Raw genomic sequence first — 23,348 nt, 5'->3', positions numbered from 1 at the left:
CTCTGCTTTGTGCCCAATCAAATTTGTTTGCTTTGCTTTATAGCCTCAGGTTATGTCATAACTTCCAAAGTGTATGTCTCATTTTAAAGAGACACCTGGCAGAGAGCATATTTTTATGGTTTAAATAGAAAGAACATCAAATTTAAAATTGGACAGCCAGCACTTCCTTTCATTCCTGTGTGATTTTTGAAAAGTAATTTCATTTCAATGAGCCTTACTTTTGTTGTCTATAAAATGAAAGGGTCCAAGGGTTTTTCCTGCTGTAAACCTATGGTGCTATAAGAATGGGGACAATGCTGTTCAAAACCAACAGTGGATTGAGAATGTCGTTTTTGCTTGGAAAGGACATTTTATGTGGATTATTTTAAATTAGGGTTGGTTTTTTTCTCTTTAAAATGACAGATAAACAAAGACGACTGGAGGTAGGATCAATATGTACATATAGATGTATAGTTACATACAGTTATACAGACACACATATATGTACATAGTTATATATCTGTATATATTTATATATGTAGTGACCATGGCCAGAAGTGGAAGACCCTTTCATTATGTAGTTTAAACAGCAGTAGCCAAAACTAAATTTCATTTTAAAAAACGATTAACTTTGGCCTTTTTCTAAATGGAGAAATGGGAGAGGGGAGAGGAAAGAGACAGACAACTCTTCTAGGTGGTCGCTGTTATCCCCATTTTACAGATGAGGACACTGAGGCAGACAGAGGTTAAGTGGTCTGCTGGCATGCCCAGAGTCACACAGCTAGACAGTGGCCTATAGATCAGTTGGGGGTGGGGCGGGGCGGGGGTGCTCATCCGTTCGGGAGGCTCTGTCTCACTACGAAGACCCTTGTTTGGGAGCACAGGTTTTCGTGGTTGTGCGAGGACGCCCCTGGCCCTCCTGGGGGAGTGGGTCAAGTCGGGGTCGAGTTGGGGTGGGGGAGGCGGCTCCAATCTGCCTGCCGAGCAGGGTGGGGGCCAGGCGGGGCTGTGAGACTGTCGTGTTGTGTTTCCTCCACAGGGGAAAGTGGAAGTTGAAGCTGGGAAAGAAGGGATGAAGTTTGAAGCGAGCGCTTTTTCCTACTACGGCGTGATGGCGCTCACGGCAGCTCCAGGTAGGTGCGGGCAGCAGCCGCAGCCCTCCCCCTCTGCCCCGCACCCGGTAAAGTCGTCTCCGGGCTCTCTCCGGGCTCTGTACCCGCGGCAGCCCGGGCCAGCGGAGCCACCTCCAGTGTGTTCGCTGTCCTAGAGGTGGTGCTAGGGCGCCACCGTGCGGCCCTTGGTCAGAACTTCATGCTCGGGAGGCCGGCGTGTGTGAGCTGGGCGATCTCCGGGGGGCGTTCTGCTCGGGGCCCTGCAGCCCGGGGCCGCGGGCCACGGGCCCTCTTCCTCCAGACTGATTTCAGTGCCCTTGGAGAGAGCCTGTCCCAACCACCCGGCCTTAGGACAGCTCCTCCTGAAATGGCTCTGACCCTGAGGGAAAAGGGGTGAAATCCTCGTGGGCGGACGGGCAGTCTTGCGGCACAGCTGGGTGATGCGAAGGGAGGCAGGTGCAGGGAAAGCCCTTGGTCCCTCAGCGCCTTGCTGCTTGTCCAAGGTTCAGAGAATGTTTCAAGAAATGTTAGAAGTCGTTTTAACCCAGTACTTCCAGGACACAAGACAAAGCCACATAAGGGCCGAAACTTGCCCAACGTCACATGAGTTAATGACCAGACCAGCCGGCACTAGAACCCAGGTGTGGGGGGCCTTTCTGTGGTCCCGTGATACTTTCCAGTCTCATAGTCTCCTTTACAAGCAAGACTAGGGTTTTAAATGTCAAGGGTCAATGGCAAATAACATCACTTAGAACATGAATTTCAAAATGACCATCCCTTAATTTTTTTTAATCAGATGCAACTTCTGTCTGAGATTCTCATTCCAATGACTGATAAATGTAAATAGATAATAAACATTCTACAAGACCTATCCAAAGTACACTGGGGGAGGATGGTTCCCGTCCCTGGGACCACTGTAAAAGGCCTTTTTCAGTTATTCAGTGCTGATGCCACTGTCCAGCGGGCCATATTTTCTTTCCATATGAATGCTTTAGTTTTTAACAAAAGGAAAATGCAAATAGATCATAACATTTGTTTGTTTATTTAGGATTTATAACCTGCCTCCTTCTGAAAAGGATGTGAAGTGGTGGCAGGTCTGATCATTTATAATTGGACTAATTAAAAATGGAAATGAAGAGAGCAGCAGCAAAGTGCTTGCTGAAGACAGTGATACTGCCAAGTTTGTGGGTCAAATGCTTGTTTTTTTCTTTCTTGAGTTGAAAATGTCCCCAGTCCCAGTTTGGCACTTGTTCACTTTATGGTCTTTTGTGGCTGGACTAACTGTTACCCTCTTGCACTGCCATGTGTGTCTGTAAGGCCTTCAGAACAGCATGTTTTGAAATGTAACCTGGAATTGGGTCTTAAATAGCTTAAGAGATTTCTGGGCTAGGGAAGAGGAAAAGGAATGCTTTTTTCTCCTCTTCCTTCCCTTTGAAAGCAGCGTGTGTGTTTCTTCTTTATTCTAGAAACTATAGTCCTTTGTGTTTCTGGAGGTTATTAATGCTTCTGAATTCCTAGAGAGCAGGAACCAGCTTTTCTCCCCTAACAGTATAAATTTCCTTCCTCAACTTTTGACAGAATCTCACCCTTGTTCTCTCCCTTTTTCAGTTCCTTTGTCCCTGTCTCGTACCTTTGTTGTCAACAGAACAGAGCTGTTAGCAGCAGGTTCTCCAGGTAATTCTGCATGCTTCTTTTCGTTAATGCCCTTAATGGGTCCCCCGCCCTTCCTGGCCCTGCTTCCACCTTGCCTGATGCTGTGACAGTGCAGAGAGCTCTCTAGGAAAGGCCAGCTAGCCAGGGAGGGAGCAGCGCACCCATAGGCTAACACACAGGCTAGGCTTGGGCAGGGAAGAGGGGAGGGAACTTCTGCAAAGGAGTGTGACACGAAAGGGAATGAAAAGCATTTTGACAATTTGTTTGATCTGAATGGATGCCCTAGCATATTCTGTTTCTCAGAGCAGCAGGGAGGGGCAGATCCAGCCCTGGCTCTGGGAAGGGCATGGATGGCATATGGGGAATGTGCAGGAGCCTGAAGGCCCACCAAACCCAAGAAACATGGAAACTTTAAAGTGCTACAGAAATGTGAGCTCTTATTGTTACATTGCACTGACGTAGTAAAAACAAACTCAAACTTGAGGAAGGCAAGGTGCTTCTATGCTAAGAGACCAGTGTCCTGTAGACTGTACATGAGTCATGTTGACTGTTTTCTCTGTCCTTTTATCTGGCAATCAGAAGAAAAGGATGAACATGTTTCCTAGCATCAGTGCTCCGTCTGCTGGCCAGGTGGCCCTCACGTCCCTTGGGCTCTCCCAACTTTGTTCTGAAGTTAGTATCGGGCACATTCCTAACAAACGGCTGATTAGGGGCCTGCAGGGGAGACTGGTCATGCCCAGCTACAGCTTCCAGCTGCTAAAAAGAAAAGAAAAGACTTAATCTTTCTTTAATTAAAATGACATGGCTTTCCTTTAAATTCTAGAATTTTAGAGCTGGCAAAAATATTAACTTATACTTATTTCTTATGCTCCACTTGTTCCTTGTCCAGCGAGGTGCTTAATATTGACGTTGCGGGGGGGGGAGCAAAATTAAATACTCCAGCTCTAAAAGTTTGTATATTTATAAAGCCTTTGTTGCTAGAGTTTGGTATGTTTGGGGGCAAGGCAGTTTGATCCATGGCCTCTTTGAATCCATGTGCTAGAGAAAGACTACTGACTCTTTTTTTGCTTAGCTCTTTTTAACTTGAAAAGGTAAAAATAGTAATATAGTGAAGACAGCTAGCGTGTCTGCCATTTCCAGCCCATCACTGCACATCATGTCTTGGTCATGGTCCCCATGCAGACAGCTTCTGCCCTCTCCCTTAGCCAAGTTTGGAGGCAGGCACTACTATTTCCCCACAGGGTCCTAGAAAGAAAATGCTGTTTGAAATTTGATATTTTAATGACCTTGGAGTTTTCTTAGCTTTGTTCTCTCAAGTTGCAGTGCAGCACTTTGGCCTTTAGTCTCCCAGATCATTTTCCCAACAATAGTAATAGTTCTGGGTTGCCAAGACCTCAGTAATGCTTAGTGCTTAAAGTCTTGTGTGTATAGTGCCTAAGAATTCTCTAAAGGATTCTTCCCTTTTTTACACAAAGATATCTAGTTGGTTGGTTTTTAAAATGAGTTAGCAATCTGAACACCTTCTTGAGTTGAATATATTGGCCACGGATTTAAAAGCTGAATGTATTGTATATTTATTCCACAAACATTTATTAAGTGCCTACTGTACAAAACACTGAAATGCAATTTTTAGGCAGTAAGAAAGAATTTCTTTTGAAACATCCATCTTGTATAAAACCAAGTATGAGGACTCTGAGCTAAGCCCCTAGAGGACCCTTTGATGGACACTAAATTGCTCTTGAAGGCAACTGAATTTCCTTAGGAAATTCAGCCTACAAGTTTTCTAGAAATTGGGAAAGACTAAAAGATGATACCATGTTTTTTATCATTGACTACAATCTGGTCTTTCTGATAGAAGAGACGGTAAAGGGCTTGGGCAAGACGTCTTGTTCTTTAGATGATTACAGAGGATGGAGATGTCATAGATGGTATGAAATCAGTGATTCAAGAGGGGAAGATCCTCAGGAAGTGGGAGAATAAGCAAGGTCAAGAGACTGGTGAATAAGTGAATATGACACAGAGGAGAAAGAAAAAGAAACTCTGTATTGCTAGGACTGCAAAACAGATATTGGGCACTTTCCACAAAAAGTGAATCTGGACTACTTATCAGAGCAGCATAATCCCATTCTGGAATGCTATGGCGAACCAGCCTGACCGGAAATGGTAACAACAATGAAGGAAGTGCCCAGGTATTCAAAGGGAAAAATAACCGAGAAGAATAGCACTTTTAATTAATTAATTAATTTTTACTTTTCAACATTCACTTCTGTAAGATTTTGAGTTCCAAATTTTCTCCCCCTTTCTCCCTTCTCTCCTCCCCAAGATAGTGTACAATCTTATATAAGTTCTACGTATACATTCATATTAAACATATTTTCACATTAGTCATGTTGTGAAGAATTAGAACCAATGGGAGGAACCATAAGAAAGAAGAAACAAACAAAAAAAAGAGAGAGAGCAAATAGTATGCTTTCATCTGCATTCAGACTCCATAGTTCTTTTTCTGGATGTGGATAGCATTTTCTATCATGAGTCTTTTGGAGATGTCTTAGATCCTTGCAGTGCTGCGAAGGGCTAAGTCTGTCAAAGTTAGTCATCATACAGTGTTGCTGTTACTATGTACAATGTTCTCCTGGTTCTGCTCACTTCACTCAGCATCAGTTCATGCAAGTCTTTCCTAGTCTTTCTGAAGTCCACCTGCTCATCATTTCTTATGGCACAGTAGTATTCCATTACATTCATATACCACGGCTTGTTTAGTCAATCCCCAATTGATGGGCATCCCCTCAATTTCCAATTCTTGGCCACCACAAAAAAAGAGCTGCTATAAATATTTTTGTATATGTGGGCCCTTTTCCCGTTTTGGGGATACAGACCTAGAAGTGGTATTGCTGGATCAAGAGGTATGCACAGTTTTGTAGCCTTTTGGGCATAATTCCAAATTGCTCTCCAGAATGGTTGGATCAGTTCACAATTCCACTAACAATGTATTAGTATTCCAATTTTCCCACATCTTTTCCAACATTTATTATTTTCTTGTTTTGTCATGTTAGCTAATCTGTTAGGTGTGATGTGGTACCTCAAAGTTGTTTTGACTTCCATTTCTCTAATCAATAGTGATTTAGAGCATTTTTTCATATGACTATGGATAATTTTAATTTCTTTCTTTGAAAATTGTCTGTTCATCCTTTGACCATTAATGAAATTGGGGAATGACTTGTATTCTTATAAATTTGACTCAGTTCTCTATATATTTTAGAAATGAGGCCTTTATCAGAGACACGGCTTGTAAATGAAAGGAATAGTCTTTTTTTTTTTAATAAACAATTTTTAAAAATTATTTATAACATGTGTTTCTAAAACTTTTGGGTTACAGATTTTCTCCCTTCCTCCCTCCCCATCCACCCTCATTGAAAAGGCAAGCAACTCGATACAAGTTATACATGTGTAGTCATGCAAAACACTTCCATAGTAGTCATGTTGTGAAAAACTTCAGTATATTTCTCTTCATCCTATCCCACCCCCTGTTTATTCTATTCTCTCTTTTGGCCCTGTCCCTCCTCAGAAGTGTTTGCTTCTGATTACCCCCTTTCCCAATCTGCCCTCCCCTCTATCATCCCCCTGCTCTCTTGTCCCCTTCCCCCCTTATTTTCCTGTAGGGTAAGATAGATTTCCATACCCCATTGTGTATGTTATTCCCTCCTTAAGCCAAATGCTATGAGAATAAGATTCACTCATTCCCTAGAAAGGAATAGTCTTTGAAGACTTTATGGTGTTAGATGCCAAAATAACCAAGTACAGAGCATAGTAACAAAGTGAACTTCAAATTTTAATGTGAGGTAGATGTGATCTCATAGGAATCACCAATGCTTGGTGGGAACAGAACTCTTTAATAGAAATGTCAATGAAAGAATATGCTTTATTCAAAAGAAGCACTTAATAGAAAAGAGGTAGTAGCACTGTATGCCAAGAAGGAAGAGAAATTTATAAGCCTGAGATAGAAACATGGTAGAAAGCACGTGTGCAAGGATAAAAGAGAGGCATAGACCAATAGTGTTGGGCCAGGTTTGAATCCTAGCTCTGCTCTGCCAGTGTACCTGGGGGCAAGGCAAGGCAATCTCTGTGGGCCTCAGTTTCCTCATCTATAAAATGAGAAGATTAGAGTAGATTTCCTGTGAGGTAGCTTCCAGCTTTTAAATCTATGACCATGTATGATCGTAAGTTAAAAACTGAAGTATACTGTAGACCATCCATCTGTATGGAGGATATATACCAATAACTTTCTAATACAGATTACAAAATCAACAATCAGTCATCAAAATCAAAAGATAAGCTTAGAGGCGGGAAACTTCAAACATGCAAATACAGCATGAATTATTGACTTACTTTGTGGATAGTTCATCTCTTAGGAGGCAAAAAAGCTATAAGAGTTTCTATTCTGTTAATTCTAATAAAAAAGGAAATTGCTGGTTGGGATAACAGTGAGAATCTTAGGAGAAAGTGAGTGTGTCATAATAGAATTCATACTACCCATAAGAAAGTGTATGTTAACAATAATCAGATATGTTTTTAAGACATCAAGGAAGCATATGTCAGATAATTCAGAGGAACAATAGACATGATTATATTTATTGTTGTCTAGTCATGTCTGACTCTCCGTGACTGCTGAAAAATAGTAGATAAAGGTGAATTTGTATATGGTTGGACAATGATATGCCAAAGAGCACTGAATGTAAGCTCCCTGAGGGCCAAAAATGTTTCATTTTTTGCATTTCTTGGCAAAGATACTGAAGTGGTTTGCCATTTCCTTCTCCAGCTCATTTTACAGATGAAGAACTGAGGCAAACAGGGTTAAGTGACTTGCCCAGGGTCACACAGCTAGTATCTGAGGACAGATTTGAACTCAGAAAGATGAGTCTTTCTGACTCCAGGCCTGATGTGCTATCCACTCCATCACCTAGTTTCCCCTATGGTTACATAGCTGAGACTAAAAAGTTAATATGGCTCAAGATGCAGAAGGAGCTAAAAATGAAATTCTGACTGTATAATTAAAAATTATTCATATATATATATATTGTAGAAAGGGTAGGGACAGGAAAAGAAAGGACTACTGTTTGGAGTAGATGGCATGTTTCTTAAGGCAAAACTACTCAAATCCTCTTTCCCTTTTTTGTTCTCTATCAAGAAAAAAATTTTTTTTAATCAGAATAGAAAGGGTAGAAAAAAACATGTTGGAAAGGTAACAGAAGCCATAGTTTGTAAGAGAGTTCCTATCAGTAATTCAAGGTTCCAGACTCAAATTAATTATATGCAGGGGAACTGAAAGAACTTAGAGAAGAGATGTTGTGGTAAGGAGAGGGACCACAGTACTAGAGATGGCCATATTACTTGATTTTTTCCCCAAAACGGTAAATTCTGACAACTTGTAGAGTCGTGAATTTGATGTTATTCCCAAACAATATTCTCAAAGGAATTTCTAAACAAATGGTTTATGCAATAACCACTAGGTACCAGTATGAGTTCACTAAAAAATCATGCCAAACTCATTTCTTGTGTTCTTGTGCCTAATTTCTTCTTCTTCTTTAAAAAAAAAAGATTAGTAGGTCAGGGAAATGCTGCAGATACAGTATATCTTAATTTCAATTAAGCATTTTCAGGTTATTGTGATCTTCTTATAGACAAGGTAGACTAACATAGGCTGAAAAATAGTAGATAAAGGTGAATTTGTATATGGTTGGACAATGATATGCCAAAGAGCACTGAATGTAAGCTCCCTGAGGGCCAAAAATGTTTCATTTTTGCCTTTATATTCCCACAGTGCCTGGTATACTTTAGACACTTAATAAATGCTTATTGACTTGAATTGCTTAATGGATCATTTTCCACAGGGAGGCTAGGTTCCTAAAGTAGTATATTAAAGAGCTCTGAGGTACCTGGCACTATCCCATTAAAAATGCTTCTGTCAGTAACATGGATGAAGATGTAACAAGCATGATTACCAAATATGAAGTTGCCATAAAACTGGGAACTGTAGATATTCTGTTGGTTGCCAGAAACAAAAATTTGAGATCTTGAATCAGGCTGGAACAATGACCTCACATAGGGGGCAGCTAGGTGGCACAGTGGATAGAGCACCGGCCCTGAAGTCAGGAGGACCTGAGTTCAAATCAGACCTCAGACCAAACACTTGACACTTACTAGCTGTGTGACCCTGGGCAAGTCACTTAACCCCAACCGCCTAAAAAAAAAGCCCCAAAAAACAATGACCTCACATACAAGAGAGATGAAATGTAATAGCGGTGAATATAAAATCCTACCTTTGGTTTAAAAAATAAATTTTTTAAAAAATCAAATTTCCCAAGTACAAAGTGTGGAAACCTGCATTTAACAACTATTTGTGTGGGAAGACACCAAAAATTCTTAGTTGCTTAACATTGTAATGTGGCTGCTAAATAAATGACCACTTCATTATAATCTTGGGCCTTTCTTTATTTCCTATGTGACCTTGAACAAGGCAATTAATCTTGCTAGGCCTCACCTATTAAAAAAGGAGATTGGACTAAATGATCTCCAGCTCTAAAGCCAGGGGATCCCAAGATAGAGGGAGACAGATTTAGGTCTGGTATAACCGAACGCTTTCTAACAGTGAGCGCTGTAATGAGCTCCCCAACACTGGAAGTCATCAGGTCTGATGACTTTTTATAAGAAATGTGGAGCAAGTAAAGATGTATTGATTAGATTGTATTTGAAATGTAATAGTGGAAGAACCCTTAAAGTAGTAGCAATTAAATTTTTTAAACTAAAATTTATTATGAGCCTCATTTCAGTAAGAGAAGGAACATTTAGACTCAGTCCATCTCCACTTACTTATGGGAGAGGTCTGCCAGAACTACAAAAGCTATACCCCTGAAAAGAACTAGACCTGTTTTAAAGGAAGGTTTCTTCTCCTATCTTCAACCTTCACTCCCTTCCTGGCTTTGCTTCTGACTTTCTGGACTTCAGCACCTTGCTTCATCTACAGTCTCACCCTAGAATATCCATCATCTCCTGAGACCTTCTCATCCTGGAACATTCCTCTGCTCAGCTGGCCCCCTTCTCCCATTGGTGAGTTCCTCTTGGAACCTCCATTTTGTGGAAGGGCCCACTCTGGCCAATCTTGATTCCTGTCCTGACTGTGCTTCTAACTTTCTGAACTTCAACAGCTTCATCCTCCCACCCTGGCACTTTATTTTTAGTTTTCAACATTCACTGTTATACAATTTTGAGTCCTAAATTCCTCCCCTCCCCCTCCTCAAGACAGCATGCAGTCTGATATAGGATATACATGTATGATGATATTAAACATATTTCCACATTAGTCATGTTGTGAAAGAAGAATCAGAATAAAAGGGAAAAACCATGAGAAAGAAAAAACAAAAAACAATGGAAAAAAAAGAGAAAATAGTATGCTTCGATCTGCATTCAGACTCCATAGTTCTTTCTGTGGATGTGGATAGCATTTTCCATCATGAGTCTTTTGGAATTGTCTTAGATCATTGCATTGCTCAGAGCTAAGCCCATCAAAGTCAGTCATCGTACAATGTTGCTGTTACTGTGTACAGTGTTCTGGTTCTGCTCACTTCACTTAGCATTAGTTCATGCAAGTCTTTCCAGGTTTTTCTGAAGTCCACTTGCTTACCATTTCTTATGGAACATAGTTTTCCATTACATTCATATACCACAGCGTGTTCAGCCATTCCCCAATTGATGGGCATCCCCTCAATTTCTAATTCTTGGCCACCACAAAACGAGCTGCTATAAATATTTTTGTGCATGCAGGTCCTTTTCCCTTTTTTATGATCTCTTTGGGACAGACCTAATAGTGGTGTTGCTGGGTCAAAGGGTGTGCACAGTTTTATAGCCCTTTGGGGATAGTTCCAAAGTGCTCTCCAAAATGGTTGGATCAGTTCACAACTCCACCAGCAATGCATTAGTGTTCCAATTTTCCCACATCTTCTTCAACATGTATCATTTTCCTGTTTTGTCATGTTAGCCAATCTGATAGGTATGAGGTGGTACCTCAGAGTTGTTTTAATTTGCATTTTTCCAATCAGTAGTGATTTAGAGCATTTTTCATATGACTATAGATAGTTTTAATTTCTTCCTCTGAAAACTGCCTGTTCACATCCTTTGACCACTTATCAACTGGGGAATGATTTGTATTCTTACTTTACTTTTTTTTTTTCTGTAAGGCAATTGGGGTTAAGTGACTTGCCCAGAGTCACACAGCTACTAAGTGTTATGTGTCTCAGGCTGGATTTGAACTCAGGTCCTTCTGCCTCCAGGGCCAGTGCCCTATCCACTGCGCCACCTAGCTGCCCCCAGAATGATTTGTATTCTTATAGATTTTACCCAGTTCTCTATATATTTTAGAAATGAGGACTTTATCAGAGGCACTGGCTGTAAAAATTGTTTCCTAGCTTTCTGCTTCCCTTCTAATCTTGCTTGCATTGGCTTTGTTTGTGCAAAACCTTTTTAACATATATAATATAATCATGTAATGATTATAATCAGAATTCTGGTTCCTTTTGTAAATTTTTTTGTCCCATTAGATTGTAAGCTCCTCGAGAACAGGGCTTATCTTTTTGTTTGTATTTGTATCCGTGATGCCTGGCATATTACCTGGAACATAATTAGCACTTAATAAATGTTTGTTACTTGCCTGCCTTCATAATGGCCCTGAGGGTCTTCAGTAAGTGTATATCTTTGGGGCTATGAATGGGATTAGGGGATGGGGATAATTGGGTTATGAAGTAGTGCTTTAGAGGTTGAGCAGAGATACAAAGCAATAACTGATAGTGGATTCTGAAGAGCTGACTGTTCTCCTTTGAAAGGATAGCTTTAACTTACGGTTAACAATGACATATCTCCCAATCCCAATTTGCAGTATCAGCAAACACACATATCTAAGAATCCCATTCCCAACAAGCATCCTGAAAGATCTTTGGTCCATAGTTTCTCTTGTCCATCTTGAGTAGAGTTAGGCTTTTATTCAAGTAGAAAAGTACCCTTTCTATGACAAACAGTCTCAAGGTCTTTGCTGCTAAGAGAAGTAGCCAATGAAGCCATTTAATGAAGCCAGCTGGCAGGCCATTATAGCTGTTCCTTAGATTAGGGCCTAACATGTCACTTTCTGGCTGAAATAGACAGCATCAGTCTATTGTGTCACACACCAACCAATGGATTCCAGTTCTGTAAGTCGTGACTTATTCAATCAGATATGCTAGGCTGGCTACTGCCAAATGGATCTATGCATTTACAGGTATGTTTCATTTGGAAAACAGAGCTGATTTCATTGGCTACTTCTACCCCAATTAAAGTTGTGTGTTTTGCCTCCTTTCACAGCTGAAAACAAGTCACCTCCTCGTCCATGTGGCTTGAATCACTCTGATTCTCTCAATCGAAGTGACCGGATTGATGCAGTGACCCCAACACTAGGGAATAGCAACAACCAGCTTAATTCGTCTTTCCTTCAAGTGTATGTCCCTGATTACTCAGTGAGAGCCCTCTCAGACATTCAGTTTGTGAAGGTAGGAGAACAGTGACCTGGCTTAAGAAACAAAAATTTAGCAGGAAACTTCTCTAATGGGGCCTTAGCAGGGCACTATAATACTGACAGGATATACTGGTTGCTTACCTTTCCCATGATGTCAGAGTTAGCAAAGGAAACATTCATCTTGTCATTTAAGGAGTTGGTTCACTTCAGTAGATGTTTATTTAGCATGAGTCCAGAGCTGTGACCTGTAGGACAAAGACTGGACCAGGAGCCCTGGCTCTCTGACATTATATATTGCAAGCATCATTGGGTGTCTTTTGAACCCAGAGAGCAGGAGAGAATGAAGGCCAGCATGGCCTGTTTCATGCATGTTCCCGTGGGGGTTTTTTTGGTTTGATTTTTTTCCCCCTAGATAGCTTTTAAGGAGGCATGTTGTAGGGCTGGGTAGGAGGTAAAGGGCATGCTAGTTCTCTAGGGATATAACCACATCTTCAAGAGTGGATTAGGGAAAGCCCTACTCCTCTCCCTCTAAATCAAGGATGGGATAGGAATTTCCTGTGTCTTCTATCAAATGTATGAAATGATTTTATCTGGAGAAAAGTCAGCCTTCTCTGATATAATTGGGCTCTTCTCCCTTTTCTTCAAAATACTACAACAAATTTTTTAAAAGGATGTATTAATTTGAGCCTCCCTTGGAAAAATAGCCCAAAATTACCCTATGAGGATGTCCTTTTTTTTTTTTCCCAAGAGAAGCTATATAGAAGGGAGAATAGAGTTGATTTTACCTAAAAGATATTGCTGTGCTTTGATACAGAAATCACGGAGAATTTTCATCTAGGAATCCCAATTTGTCCCATGTCAAGTGTCAGTCTTCTTCTGTGTGTTCTGCTTACATTTTTCCAAGACAACTCTAAATGTTTACCCAACATAATCTTCACTGTAGCCCATATTTGTCTGAAGAGAGTGACTTAAGATGCCTAGGAACTTGTCCTTGTAATTATGAGACTTGATGATAATTTTTTTTGGAGGCAATCAAGATTAAGTAACTTGCCCAGAGTCATATAGCTAGTAAGTGTCTGAAGCCAGATTTGAACTCATGTCCTCCTGACTCTTGGGCTGATGCTCTATCTTCTGCACTGCCTAGCTGCCCCATGATGATTTTTATACTGAAGCTTTGAGGCATCTGCCCATCTTGATATTTTCACTAAAGAGGAGATGTCCACTTTCCCTCTAGGGAGTCATTGAAGGAATGGGCTTAGGGGCAAAACACAGTGAGGAGAGTCCTCTCCTAGGGTGGGCCATATGTGATACATTCTATAGAAAAGAGAACTGAAAGGATGAGTTCTCTCATCCTGCTTCTCCCCTCCCCACCACCATTTGTGTTTCTACTCCATCTTCTCTTTCTGCCCTAGATCACAAGACAGCAGTACCAAAATGCCTTGATGGCATCCCGGATGGACAAAACTCCTCAGTCTTCAGACAGCGAAAACACTAAAATTGAACTGACTCTTACAGAGCTGCATGATGGGTTGCCAGATGAAACGGCTAACCTTCTCAATGAACAGAATTGTGTGACTCACAGTAAAGCCAATCACAGTCTGCATAGTGAAGGCGCCATCTAGGACTTCTTCCCGAGCCCTCTCGCCCTTGATTGTCATGGTCTGAAGCAGTGTCCTGCCACGTCGCTGCTCTCCTCGGTCTCCTTCACAGGACCCCCTCTGGCCCTCTCCCCTGCCTTCTCCCCGTCTGACTGCAACTACCATTAGTATGTGCTCATATGCCGTGCTGCCTCCTGCACCATTCTGAGACCAAAGACTTTGTGCCCTTCCTGGGAACAGCAAAGGAAGCAATGCAAGGGATGGCAGTGGAGGCAGAGACACCGAGCCACCTGCCCAGAAACAGTGAGCCGGATTCCAGACATGTGCTTCCTCCTGCTCCAATAGAATCACGTCTATTTTTCCGGCCAGACCTTTTATCCTGGTTCATTTGCCTCCTTCTTAGATAAGCATGAAGAAGTTTAAAATTGTTGCAGTTTATTTTTTCAAGAGATCATGTTTTTTAAAAGTCTTTTGCAGAGTTTTCAGTTGTTTTTGTTCTGTCTGAACTCTGCTGTGATCCCATGAACTGATCCTGATATGGTGGGGTTTGCCACTCCACCCCTGTGATCTCTCGTTTTTTCCCAGCAGCCTCCTGGATAGGCAGCACCATCATTCCCACGTGAGTCCCTCTACCCTGAAGGATGCAGTGAAGAAAATGGGGTCGATTTAACTACCACCACCGGACATACTAAATTTGCTATTGAATGGCAGTGGTTTGGAGAGCAGTCTGCTGGCCACGGGGGATTTGACGGTCAGCTGGGCCTCTTTCCCTCAGGAAGTCTTAGAATTTGATTTGGAAATGTGGGTTTGCTCCCACACTAGGGAATTTTAACAACAAAATGTGTTTTATTGAATTTTAAACTTGTTGGATAATAGAACAATGGGCCTGGGGAATATTCAGCCTATCAGACTGGTATTCAGCCTAGGCAGGGATCTCAGGTTCAGGTCAGCCTTCCTCCCAACCCTGGGGCATCCCTTCTCTGCCAGAGGAGGGGGAGAGGACAAGGAGACCACCCACTCGTTCCTCAGCTTTAAAGAGCTCTAATTCCCTTTCCCCAAACCTCGTTATTCATCCAAGATGCTGCTATACTGATGCCAAAAGGAAATCTTCTCTGGGGCTTTTCAATAGAAATATGGTATGGACTCCAAGTCTTCTCTCCACACTGAAATCTGTCTAATTGTCTGAGAAGGCATTTCTACTTCAGGTTGTGTTCTTCAAGATACAGCATTCAAGCCTCGGTTTCTAAGGGGGTGGGGACTCACTGGGGACTTTTCAGGGAAGCAGCTCTTCAGTTTTCCTTCCTTTCCCTCTTACTGTTCTTTTAGATGTTGTTTGGTGGCCAAGTTATGGAGAGCCACCAGCCCCCCTGGGCAGCAGGGCTGTCTGTGATGGATGGTTTGCAGAGCTGTGGGACAGGACAACCTGGGCCCCATATGGGTTTCCAGAAACCAAATGTGTATTATGGCCAGTATATGTATGTTGCTTCTAATTTAATACCAAATGTCGTCATCTGTTGTCAAATTAAGGCCAATGGGCATTGCTTGACCGGTCAGACTTTCTACTTGTCCACCTTTGGAGTACTAGCTTAAAGGAAATGTGCCTTTTGATGGCAGTATCCATATATTGAAATGAACCAGTGTTGACCATGGCTTTCATACTGACTTTCAGTACATACTGCATCCAGACACTAGCAACCTATGTAGCAGTTCCTCCTTTCCTTGTTCATTTCCAAGTCTGTTTGTCTTCAATTTGAAGCGGTGGGGCTAAATAGCTGCCTTCCCCCTCCCCTAAGGGTATTTCTATTCCTTTGGGTTCTAAATGGCCCCTAGCTGGTATCTTGGATTCATCCTTCAAGTAGGGGAAGAGGAGGGGTGGCTTTCTGAGAAGATGGATCATTTCAGCCACAAAATGTGACAGGAAATTGAATGTTTCACTGCCTGACTGGATGAGTGGTTGAGCTTGACCCAGTGGAAGGACTTGGTGTTCTCCCAAAATGCTTTGTTAGCCCAGGATTCTCCTCACTGGCTTGGCTGATAGCCCTCAGAGACGTACTCAAGCTTAAAACACTCGGCAAAAGGAAGAATGTGATGCCTGCACCTGTTTTAGGTGAAAAAGGGGCCGAGGACATCCCTCAGCAGAGAGTAGATCTGCTCACAACAAATTCCATCCTAGACAAAAGATTTCGTTTCCTGTTGGGTTCTTAAGGGATTGATGAACAGAGCAGTTTGTTACTGTGAAGAGAAGGAATTGGGATAGGCACTTGGGAATGAATGGCCTTTAATAAGACTGACCTGAGCTTCAAGATAGAGTATTTAGAGGCAGGCTGCTTGGTTGGTCCTGGAGGATTTCCGATCTGACTCTGCCCAACATCCTGGAACTTTAGCTTCACCAGCTCTCAAGGCTCTTCCCCCCACCTCACCCTCGTCTGTCTCTGTCCTTCTAAATAGAGCCCTGCCCCAAACTTTTGGGCACAATTTCCTAGAGGAAAGCTTAACATGTTAATGGCCAAAAGAGAGTCCTTTTCCCTAAGGTCTAGTGGTCTTGTGTTATCTCGGATCAGTTCAGTCTCTTGGCTGGGTTGGGAGAAACCCTAGAGTATTGTGAGATTTTGGGGAACAGACTAAAACACTTCCTGCTTACTTGACTTTGGGCCCAAGGGGGAAAATCCCTCGGTTAACTCATTGACTTATTGAAGAATGTGTTCTTGTGTGGAGGAACTCATGGCCAGGAAGTAAAGTCCTCAGTACAAATTTCTGTCCCAGATGTTTGTGGATATCATTCTAATTCATTTTCTGGAAATGAAAGCCAATACTCAGTCATGAATATTAATATAAAACATCAGGTAATCAAATGCAATTTCTTTTTGGTTTTTGAAAGTATTTTTTGTACTAAAATTGGAATATAAGAGTACCTCTGATATAGTAGGGATTTTGAACACTTCTAAACAATACTAAGAGGTCTGATTCTTCAGTATCCCCATTCTGGCCTCATTTCCACTTTGGGAATTGACACAACCATCCCTCAGACTGATGCAGAGGAGGCACCTTAAGCTGAGTTGAGCTCTCTAAGGACTCACTGGTTCATGCCTCCCTAGGACTGTTTTATTTTGGCTTAAGACTTTCTCCTTCAGTTTCTGTTTGGGTGTTAGTTGACATGGATCCATGATATATTTCAAGCAAATAATTACACAAAGAAAGGGAGGACAGTGTTAGTAATTAGCGTCAAGAACATCTGGGAATAATACTCCTGAATTATTGTGTTGGGCTATAGTCTGCTAAGAAGAATGAAAAACAGATAGATTGCCTTCATGAGCTATGAAGGGGTGCCTCAGGATCCTAAGACTCGAGTGGACTGGCTCATTACTGCCCCAATCCAGGAATTGGGAGCCAAGGCTATGTACAATAGAAACCCTTGAAATAAGGAAGCCTGAGGGAGGGGATAGGTTGGGAGCCAGAGCAAGGCAAGGTGGTAGGACTGAGTCTTGAAGGGTCATGATTGTCAAATTTAGAAACAACATAAATGAACCACTGTGATGATGTGAAAGCCCTACCTGGAATAGGATCCCAAATGCTCAGCAATTCTCAGGGTTTCCTCCTTTTCCTCTACACTAGCTCCTGCTCTGCACTCTTTAGACAAGGTGAATTCTTTGCCAATCATTGGGAAACAAGGGCATAGGATTTGGTCTTAGAAAGTTGAATTGCTGGTCAAATTGAGTTTTTAGTTTTTACTAAGTTTGTACCCATAGGAAAGAATGCAGCACGTGACTGTTCTCTGCTCATCTAACTTTGGCACCCAGGTTGTTTGAGTGGCCCAGGAAAATTGTGCACTCCAACATGCACAAGTCCTTTGCACCTAATGGCCCAGCGCTGTTAGAAAAGATAATTGTGAAAATGTGAGATTTTCTCTTTGATCAAGCAGACAAAGCACTTGGCAAACATTTCTCAAGACAAGAATTTGAATCCAATTGAGACCCAGAAATTCCCCCTCAAATTCTACCACATAAGTCCTTATTTATACAAGGTCATGGTTCATAGCTCCCTGAGCCCTATAGTAACATTTGTTAGGCAGCTGTGGTTAGGTCCAGGAAGGCAAGCACTGCTGGAGTTGGCATTCGGGCCCTCAAATCTCACTCGTCATTTCATCCATGAATGTGTTCACCAGAAGGACAGTTCCAGTTAGATTTGCTCCCTGGGGCTGGCAGTGAAGATGCCCTGAAAAGTCTGGAATGGAAAGAGCTTCACTCTATCCCCAGTGATTGAGAATGGAGGGGTTGATAGAAGTTCGTTTAGAGCATTGCCCTGGATTGGTGTTATCTCCTCAATGAATTTTTGATTGGAATAACAGTCCTTTCTCTGCTCCGGTCCTACCAGAGAGGGATTATTCTTAGATGAAAGTAAATTTAAGGAGTTAGGAAAAGAAAGTAAAGGTTTGGTAGCATATTCTCTGTGTGTGTGTGTGTGTGTGTGTGTGTGTGTGTGTGAGAGAGTGAGAGAGAGAGAGAGAGAGAGAGAGAGAGAGAGAGAGAGGCAGCTAGGTGGCACAGTGGATAGAGCACTGGCCCTGAAGTCAGGAGGAACTGAATTCAAATCTGGCCTCAGACCAAACACTTGACACGCACTAGCTGTGTGACCCTGGGCAAGTCACTTAACCCCAATTACCTAAAAAAAAAAGGGGAGAGAGAAAGAGAGAGGGAAATCAATGAATGTGTGTTTAGGCAGAGGGGGACTCTAGACTCTCAAGGCTAGTGTGGTAGGACTTCCAAGTCTTCTGATTCATTACTAAGAAAATCCTCCTGCCTTGAACTTTTCACTAAACCATTAAGCTCTGGGCAAACAAGTTTCCCTCCATTAGGCTTTCCTCACTCAGTTTAATTCTCTCTCCAGAGTCTTGGGTTTGGGTTAAGTTGCTATAGATTCTCTTGGCATAGACTGAGGTCACAACATGGATAGGAAGGAGATTCACAGAATCAGATTTTTTTTTTTACTTGATTAGTCATTGGACCCTACTTGGATGGATTTCTCGTACCTCAGATTTATAACTCCTGATTTTAATCACAATTTCCATTCTCTTCAGCAAATTTGATTTGGAAGCTAAATTTAGAAAAATCTAAATTAAAGTTTATTCTGCACCCCTCCTTTTGAGGAGTAAAAGTTATCCACCTGCCAAGCCTACATTAGGAAGGAACTTCTCATAATTCAATCCAGGGGTCACCTCTACCCTACTTTTCCTCTTCTTAGGAGAGGCTTCCCATTCCTGTAAACAATCTTTTCCTAAGGCTCTGAATGGAAGAACCCATTAGGTGTGCAGCTCTGGTGCTTTCTAGATTTCTCTTTGGAAAGAGGGACAGAGTAGGGAGGAGTAAATGTTGGATTCCCTTCAGCCACTTTTTACCCTCTATGTGCATCTGCCTCAAGGTTCACTTCCCAGAGAACTGTTGTCAACCATCTTTCCAGACTGCCAATGCTAGTCCACTAGCTGAGATGAGGCAGCTAGACTTCTGAAGTTCTGAAGTCACAGAAAGGAGGCATTACCTCCTGGTAGCTTTTTCAAGAGAGGAAACTTGGCTGCAGCACTTAGACCATCTCCTCCCTTCTCTCTCATCCAGGGAATTCACCTGCTACTCTGGTCTCTGGGATGTTAGCTCAGCTATGCTCTCTGTCATATGCTGGAGCTGCCTACGTTATCAGAATTCTGTTTTAATTATCAGATGGAAACAGAGTCTATAATCTGAGATAGCTGATGTTTTGGGATGTATCTGTGTTCATGCACAGACATCTGTACCACCTCACAAGATCTGACTAATGGTGCAAAGCACTGTAGTCAGAGCTGCCCAGTTAGTAGGATATATAGGGAGTGCTGATAGGTACTCTTCTGGAACCAGACCTGAATGGAGTGATTTGGGATTTCTAGAGACCCAGTTCTTACTTATCCTCCCAAGAATCTGCCTGAGCAAAACTACTGAATAATGCCAGGAAGGGAAAGGGAGTGGGGAGACTCATGGGGCACCTGAGGACTGTGACTTCTCTACAGGATGGAACTGGATACCATCAATGGAATCCTTTGGCAGGTCACTGGGAAGCAGGGAATTTGCTGTCACCACTACTTTGCCTTTAAACTGTTGGTATCTAAGATGTCCCCAAAGACCAGGGGGAGGCAAGAATAGTGAATGAGGTCCTTGTCCTTTTATTCCCATGGCTAGCCTTACATACCGTCTGGCTTCAGCTTAATCTTCAAATGTTGCCATTGCTCCGTGCCAAGGTCAATTGGGAAAGGGTTTGAAACCCTTTCTAAAATTTAAACTTGAGATCCTTGGAGGGTGGGGGTGGAGGAGTAATGACTTCTCTTATTCCTGCAATCCTTTAAATCCTCAACTGTACATGCTTTATTTTATTTTATATTATTATTATTATTATTTATTATCATGTAAATACATCCTTCCTATTTTCTTACACACTTGAAGGTGAGAAATCCTGTCTGATTTGTAGCCCTTACATCTTGAGTCTAAGATTTTGCTATCTCATTAGACAGGAAGGGAAGTCATACCCTAATTTTGTACCCATCAACTTGACCCCAGGATCTTCTCAGACCCTTTCTTCTAGGAGCAGAGGTTGAGGATGGAGACTATGCCTTGACCTTGCAGGCTACACTTGCCTCATTAGGAGACTTCAGTAGTGATTGGTAGCAACCTTTTGGCGAAGTGGGGAATTGTCTCCTGTGGGCTACTGAAGAGGCAATTCCTCAGTGTCTTCCCCTTGCTGCAGAGATGGTTCAGGGTCTGTGCTTTCCCTCTTCCCCTTCAGGGAGTTGCTCTTGGGTTTAGGTCTCTCAGAGAGACCTCACACTTAGAGAATCTCAACACATCGTTAGGGTTGCTTTCAGAGTCTAGGGGTGGGATGAATTGAGGCTCAGTGGAAGAAGTTGTGACGTTACAATCAAGGTGACTTAGCTTGGAATGACTTAGGAGTTGAAAGGCTGGTGGGGGAATGACCAAGTGGAGTATGATGGGGTGGAGATGGAAGATAAATTATGATGTTTTATTCAATGGATAACCAACAAGCCTAGGCCCTAGGGATATTGGCATTTGTAAAAATGGCACATCAGGCAATCTCTGCCTCACCCTTCTTGGCTGTTTTGGACAAGCTTACCTTTAATTTCCTCTGCCGAGTGCCAGGCCCCCAAACCGGAATTGCCTCCATTTTCCAACCTCAGATTGCAGAATCTGTCCGGACCATGGAGGCTGCCTTGCCCTATTTGGGATCTTAAAATGCCTTTTTTCTTTGATTTTGAGGTCCCCATTTCCCCATGCAGTGACCATTCCCTTGCCAGCTCAGGGTGGCCAGTGCAGGCTGCCTTGGCCTTTAGAGAGGACTCTTCTTAGGGTCTGATTTTCATACTCTGGTCTTTGTTTATTGTATCATAGTGTATATTATGTGCTTTGCTGAGATGGAGGCTTCTGAATCCAGTATTTGGGACTGTATCCATAAACCTGACTAAGCACAATGACAGTGTCGGATAATGTGTATACATGTCATAAGCTGATTGTCATCCTGAATGCATTTTATAATTCAAATGATGTTGTAGATTTACAATCTCTCCTATTTATTTTGTACTGATTTATTTGTATATTTTGTGATTTGTTTAAAAAGGGTTTTATTCTTTTTAGATAAAATGGTGATTTTCTGTTCAATTTTCTGGTGGCTATGTGTTGTTGCCTGTTCCACAGGATGCTAAAACCATGTCTTTTTCATCCCGACTCCTCTCCATGTTCTGCTCAGCTTTCCTGACAGCCTGGCAGCTGGGCAGTTTCCTGGCTTGAGCAGTGCTACTCACCTGCCTCCAGCTTCAAGTCTGGTGAAAATGATTCCAGTCTAGTGCTTCCCTTCTCTTAGTAATGTCATAGCATCCATCCTGCTCTCTTGCCACGGCCCCCCCCCCCGCCCCGCCACCCCCAGCACACTGATCTGGATGTGTGGCTCTGCTCGAGCTTCTCAGAATTCTACAGAACCCCTAGCTCTGCTGAGCCACTTTGTATCCTGAGCAAAGCACTGAACTGCCCGAGAGCCCAAGATTGTTTTCAGGCTCTGCACTTAGACCTGATTCAGTCGGCCCCCTCCCTCAGAACCATCTGCACAGAGGAAGGAAGAAGGCTGGACCCTGAGGCTGGGCAGGGCAGCAGCAGGTGATGGGGGGCACTCAGATGCTTTGGGAAATCAGAATAGAAAGCAGTTCTCTAGGTCATCAGCCCTTGTGGTCTTCATAATCCTGTCATGTGCTGTCTGACCTCATCGCCTTGTTTCATCTCTCCTTTTGTATTTCTTAAACTGCCTCCTTACACTTTTACTACTCTGTTACTTAAGCCTGAAGGTTTTCCTGTTTCTAACTTCGAGAGCCCCCGTGAGCCCAGCTGCGGAGCTCACCTTCCTGGCGTCCTCTGCTCTGGCTCTTTTCATCTGTCTGGGGTTTCGAATGACATTCTCCCTATGAATCCAATTTCTTGTTGCTCAGTCCTTTCCTTTCCCTACTGTCATGTACTGATGTACACCTTTACTCTTTGCAGTCTGCTACATTTGATTTCCATTCGTCCTGTGGTTGGAGACCTCTTCTTAAGGAAGAGCTAGTGGCCTTGCCTCAGTTTGATTCAGCCCCGTACCCCAGCCTTGTCCCCAATCACTTCTGGAAGCAGAATTGTGCACCAATGAAATCTTCTTTTCTGAAGGTTATTTGTTGTCCCCCTTCTCCCTTTTCACAGTAAACCTGCCCCCTCTGGCCGGTGCTTTCCCAGTCATTTATTTTGTCTGGCTCCAAGATCGACTCAGGAAATGTGTCAAGGGAAGTAGAGGAAGTGATTTTTTAACTTGTGAGGACAACTACTTTGATGCCTGTGATGTCTCTTTGCATCCAGGGGTGCTTTTGGGGAGGGGGGGGACACAAGGTTGGCTCAGTAGACCAGATGCCCTTCCAGCACATCTTTTCATCTCAGCACGTCTAATGATGGAACCCAAATCAATCAAAAGATTCTTTGGTGAAAGTGATCAGAGCAAAAAGATTGACTAGAGTTGGTTTCTGGAAATTGTCCTTTTATACTTTTGGAAGGGTATTGACTTTAATAAAGAGATGATTCCTAATTAAAAAGCCGAAAACAGTTGAATTATGTTGAGTGGCTAATAAATACTTTTGCTTTCTTTGTATACTGGTTTCATCATTTTCCTCCAACAGACTTCCACAAACATTGATTTCTACCTGTTTTCACTTTCCAATTCACCTTGGAGGCTAAGTGGTCTCAGTACATGGGCAGGATTCTTCATGTTTGCAGGTCAGAGAATACAGCTTTCCAGGAAAGCCTACGAAATGTAAAAGCCAAGGCTGCAAGGCAAAATTCTAATAGCTGATTGACTGTGTCAAAACATGACTGGGGTAGACAGATCTCAAAGCCCAGCAATCTAAGTTTTGAGGAAATGCTAGGGATGACG

At 42.5% G+C, this 23,348-nt stretch overlaps 1 protein-coding gene across 1 annotated transcript in view; it reads left to right on the top strand.

Moving 5' to 3' along the window:
* Positions 1 to 23,066, top strand: part of CNNM2 (cyclin and CBS domain divalent metal cation transport mediator 2) — a 164,475-nt gene extending 141,409 nt beyond the window's left edge. The window contains exons 5-8 of the mRNA XM_020967649.2: positions 1,019 to 1,112; positions 2,700 to 2,765; positions 12,129 to 12,313; positions 13,692 to 23,066. Coding sequence (XP_020823308.1) covers positions 1,019 to 1,112; positions 2,700 to 2,765; positions 12,129 to 12,313; positions 13,692 to 13,901 — 555 coding nt within the window. The 3' untranslated portion in view covers positions 13,902 to 23,066. The remainder of the gene's footprint in view (positions 1 to 1,018; positions 1,113 to 2,699; positions 2,766 to 12,128; positions 12,314 to 13,691) is intronic.
* The last annotated feature ends 282 nt before the right edge of the window (positions 23,067 to 23,348 follow it).

The sequence above is a fragment of the Phascolarctos cinereus genome, unplaced genomic scaffold (assembly GCF_003287225.1).
Source record: "Phascolarctos cinereus isolate Bilbo 61053 unplaced genomic scaffold, phaCin_HiC Scaffold_3;HRSCAF=262, whole genome shotgun sequence".
In the NCBI taxonomy this organism is placed as follows: Eukaryota; Metazoa; Chordata; class Mammalia; order Diprotodontia; family Phascolarctidae; genus Phascolarctos; species Phascolarctos cinereus.
Note: the sequence above shows the minus strand (reverse complement) of the source record. Positions and strands in the feature narration are given on the sequence as shown.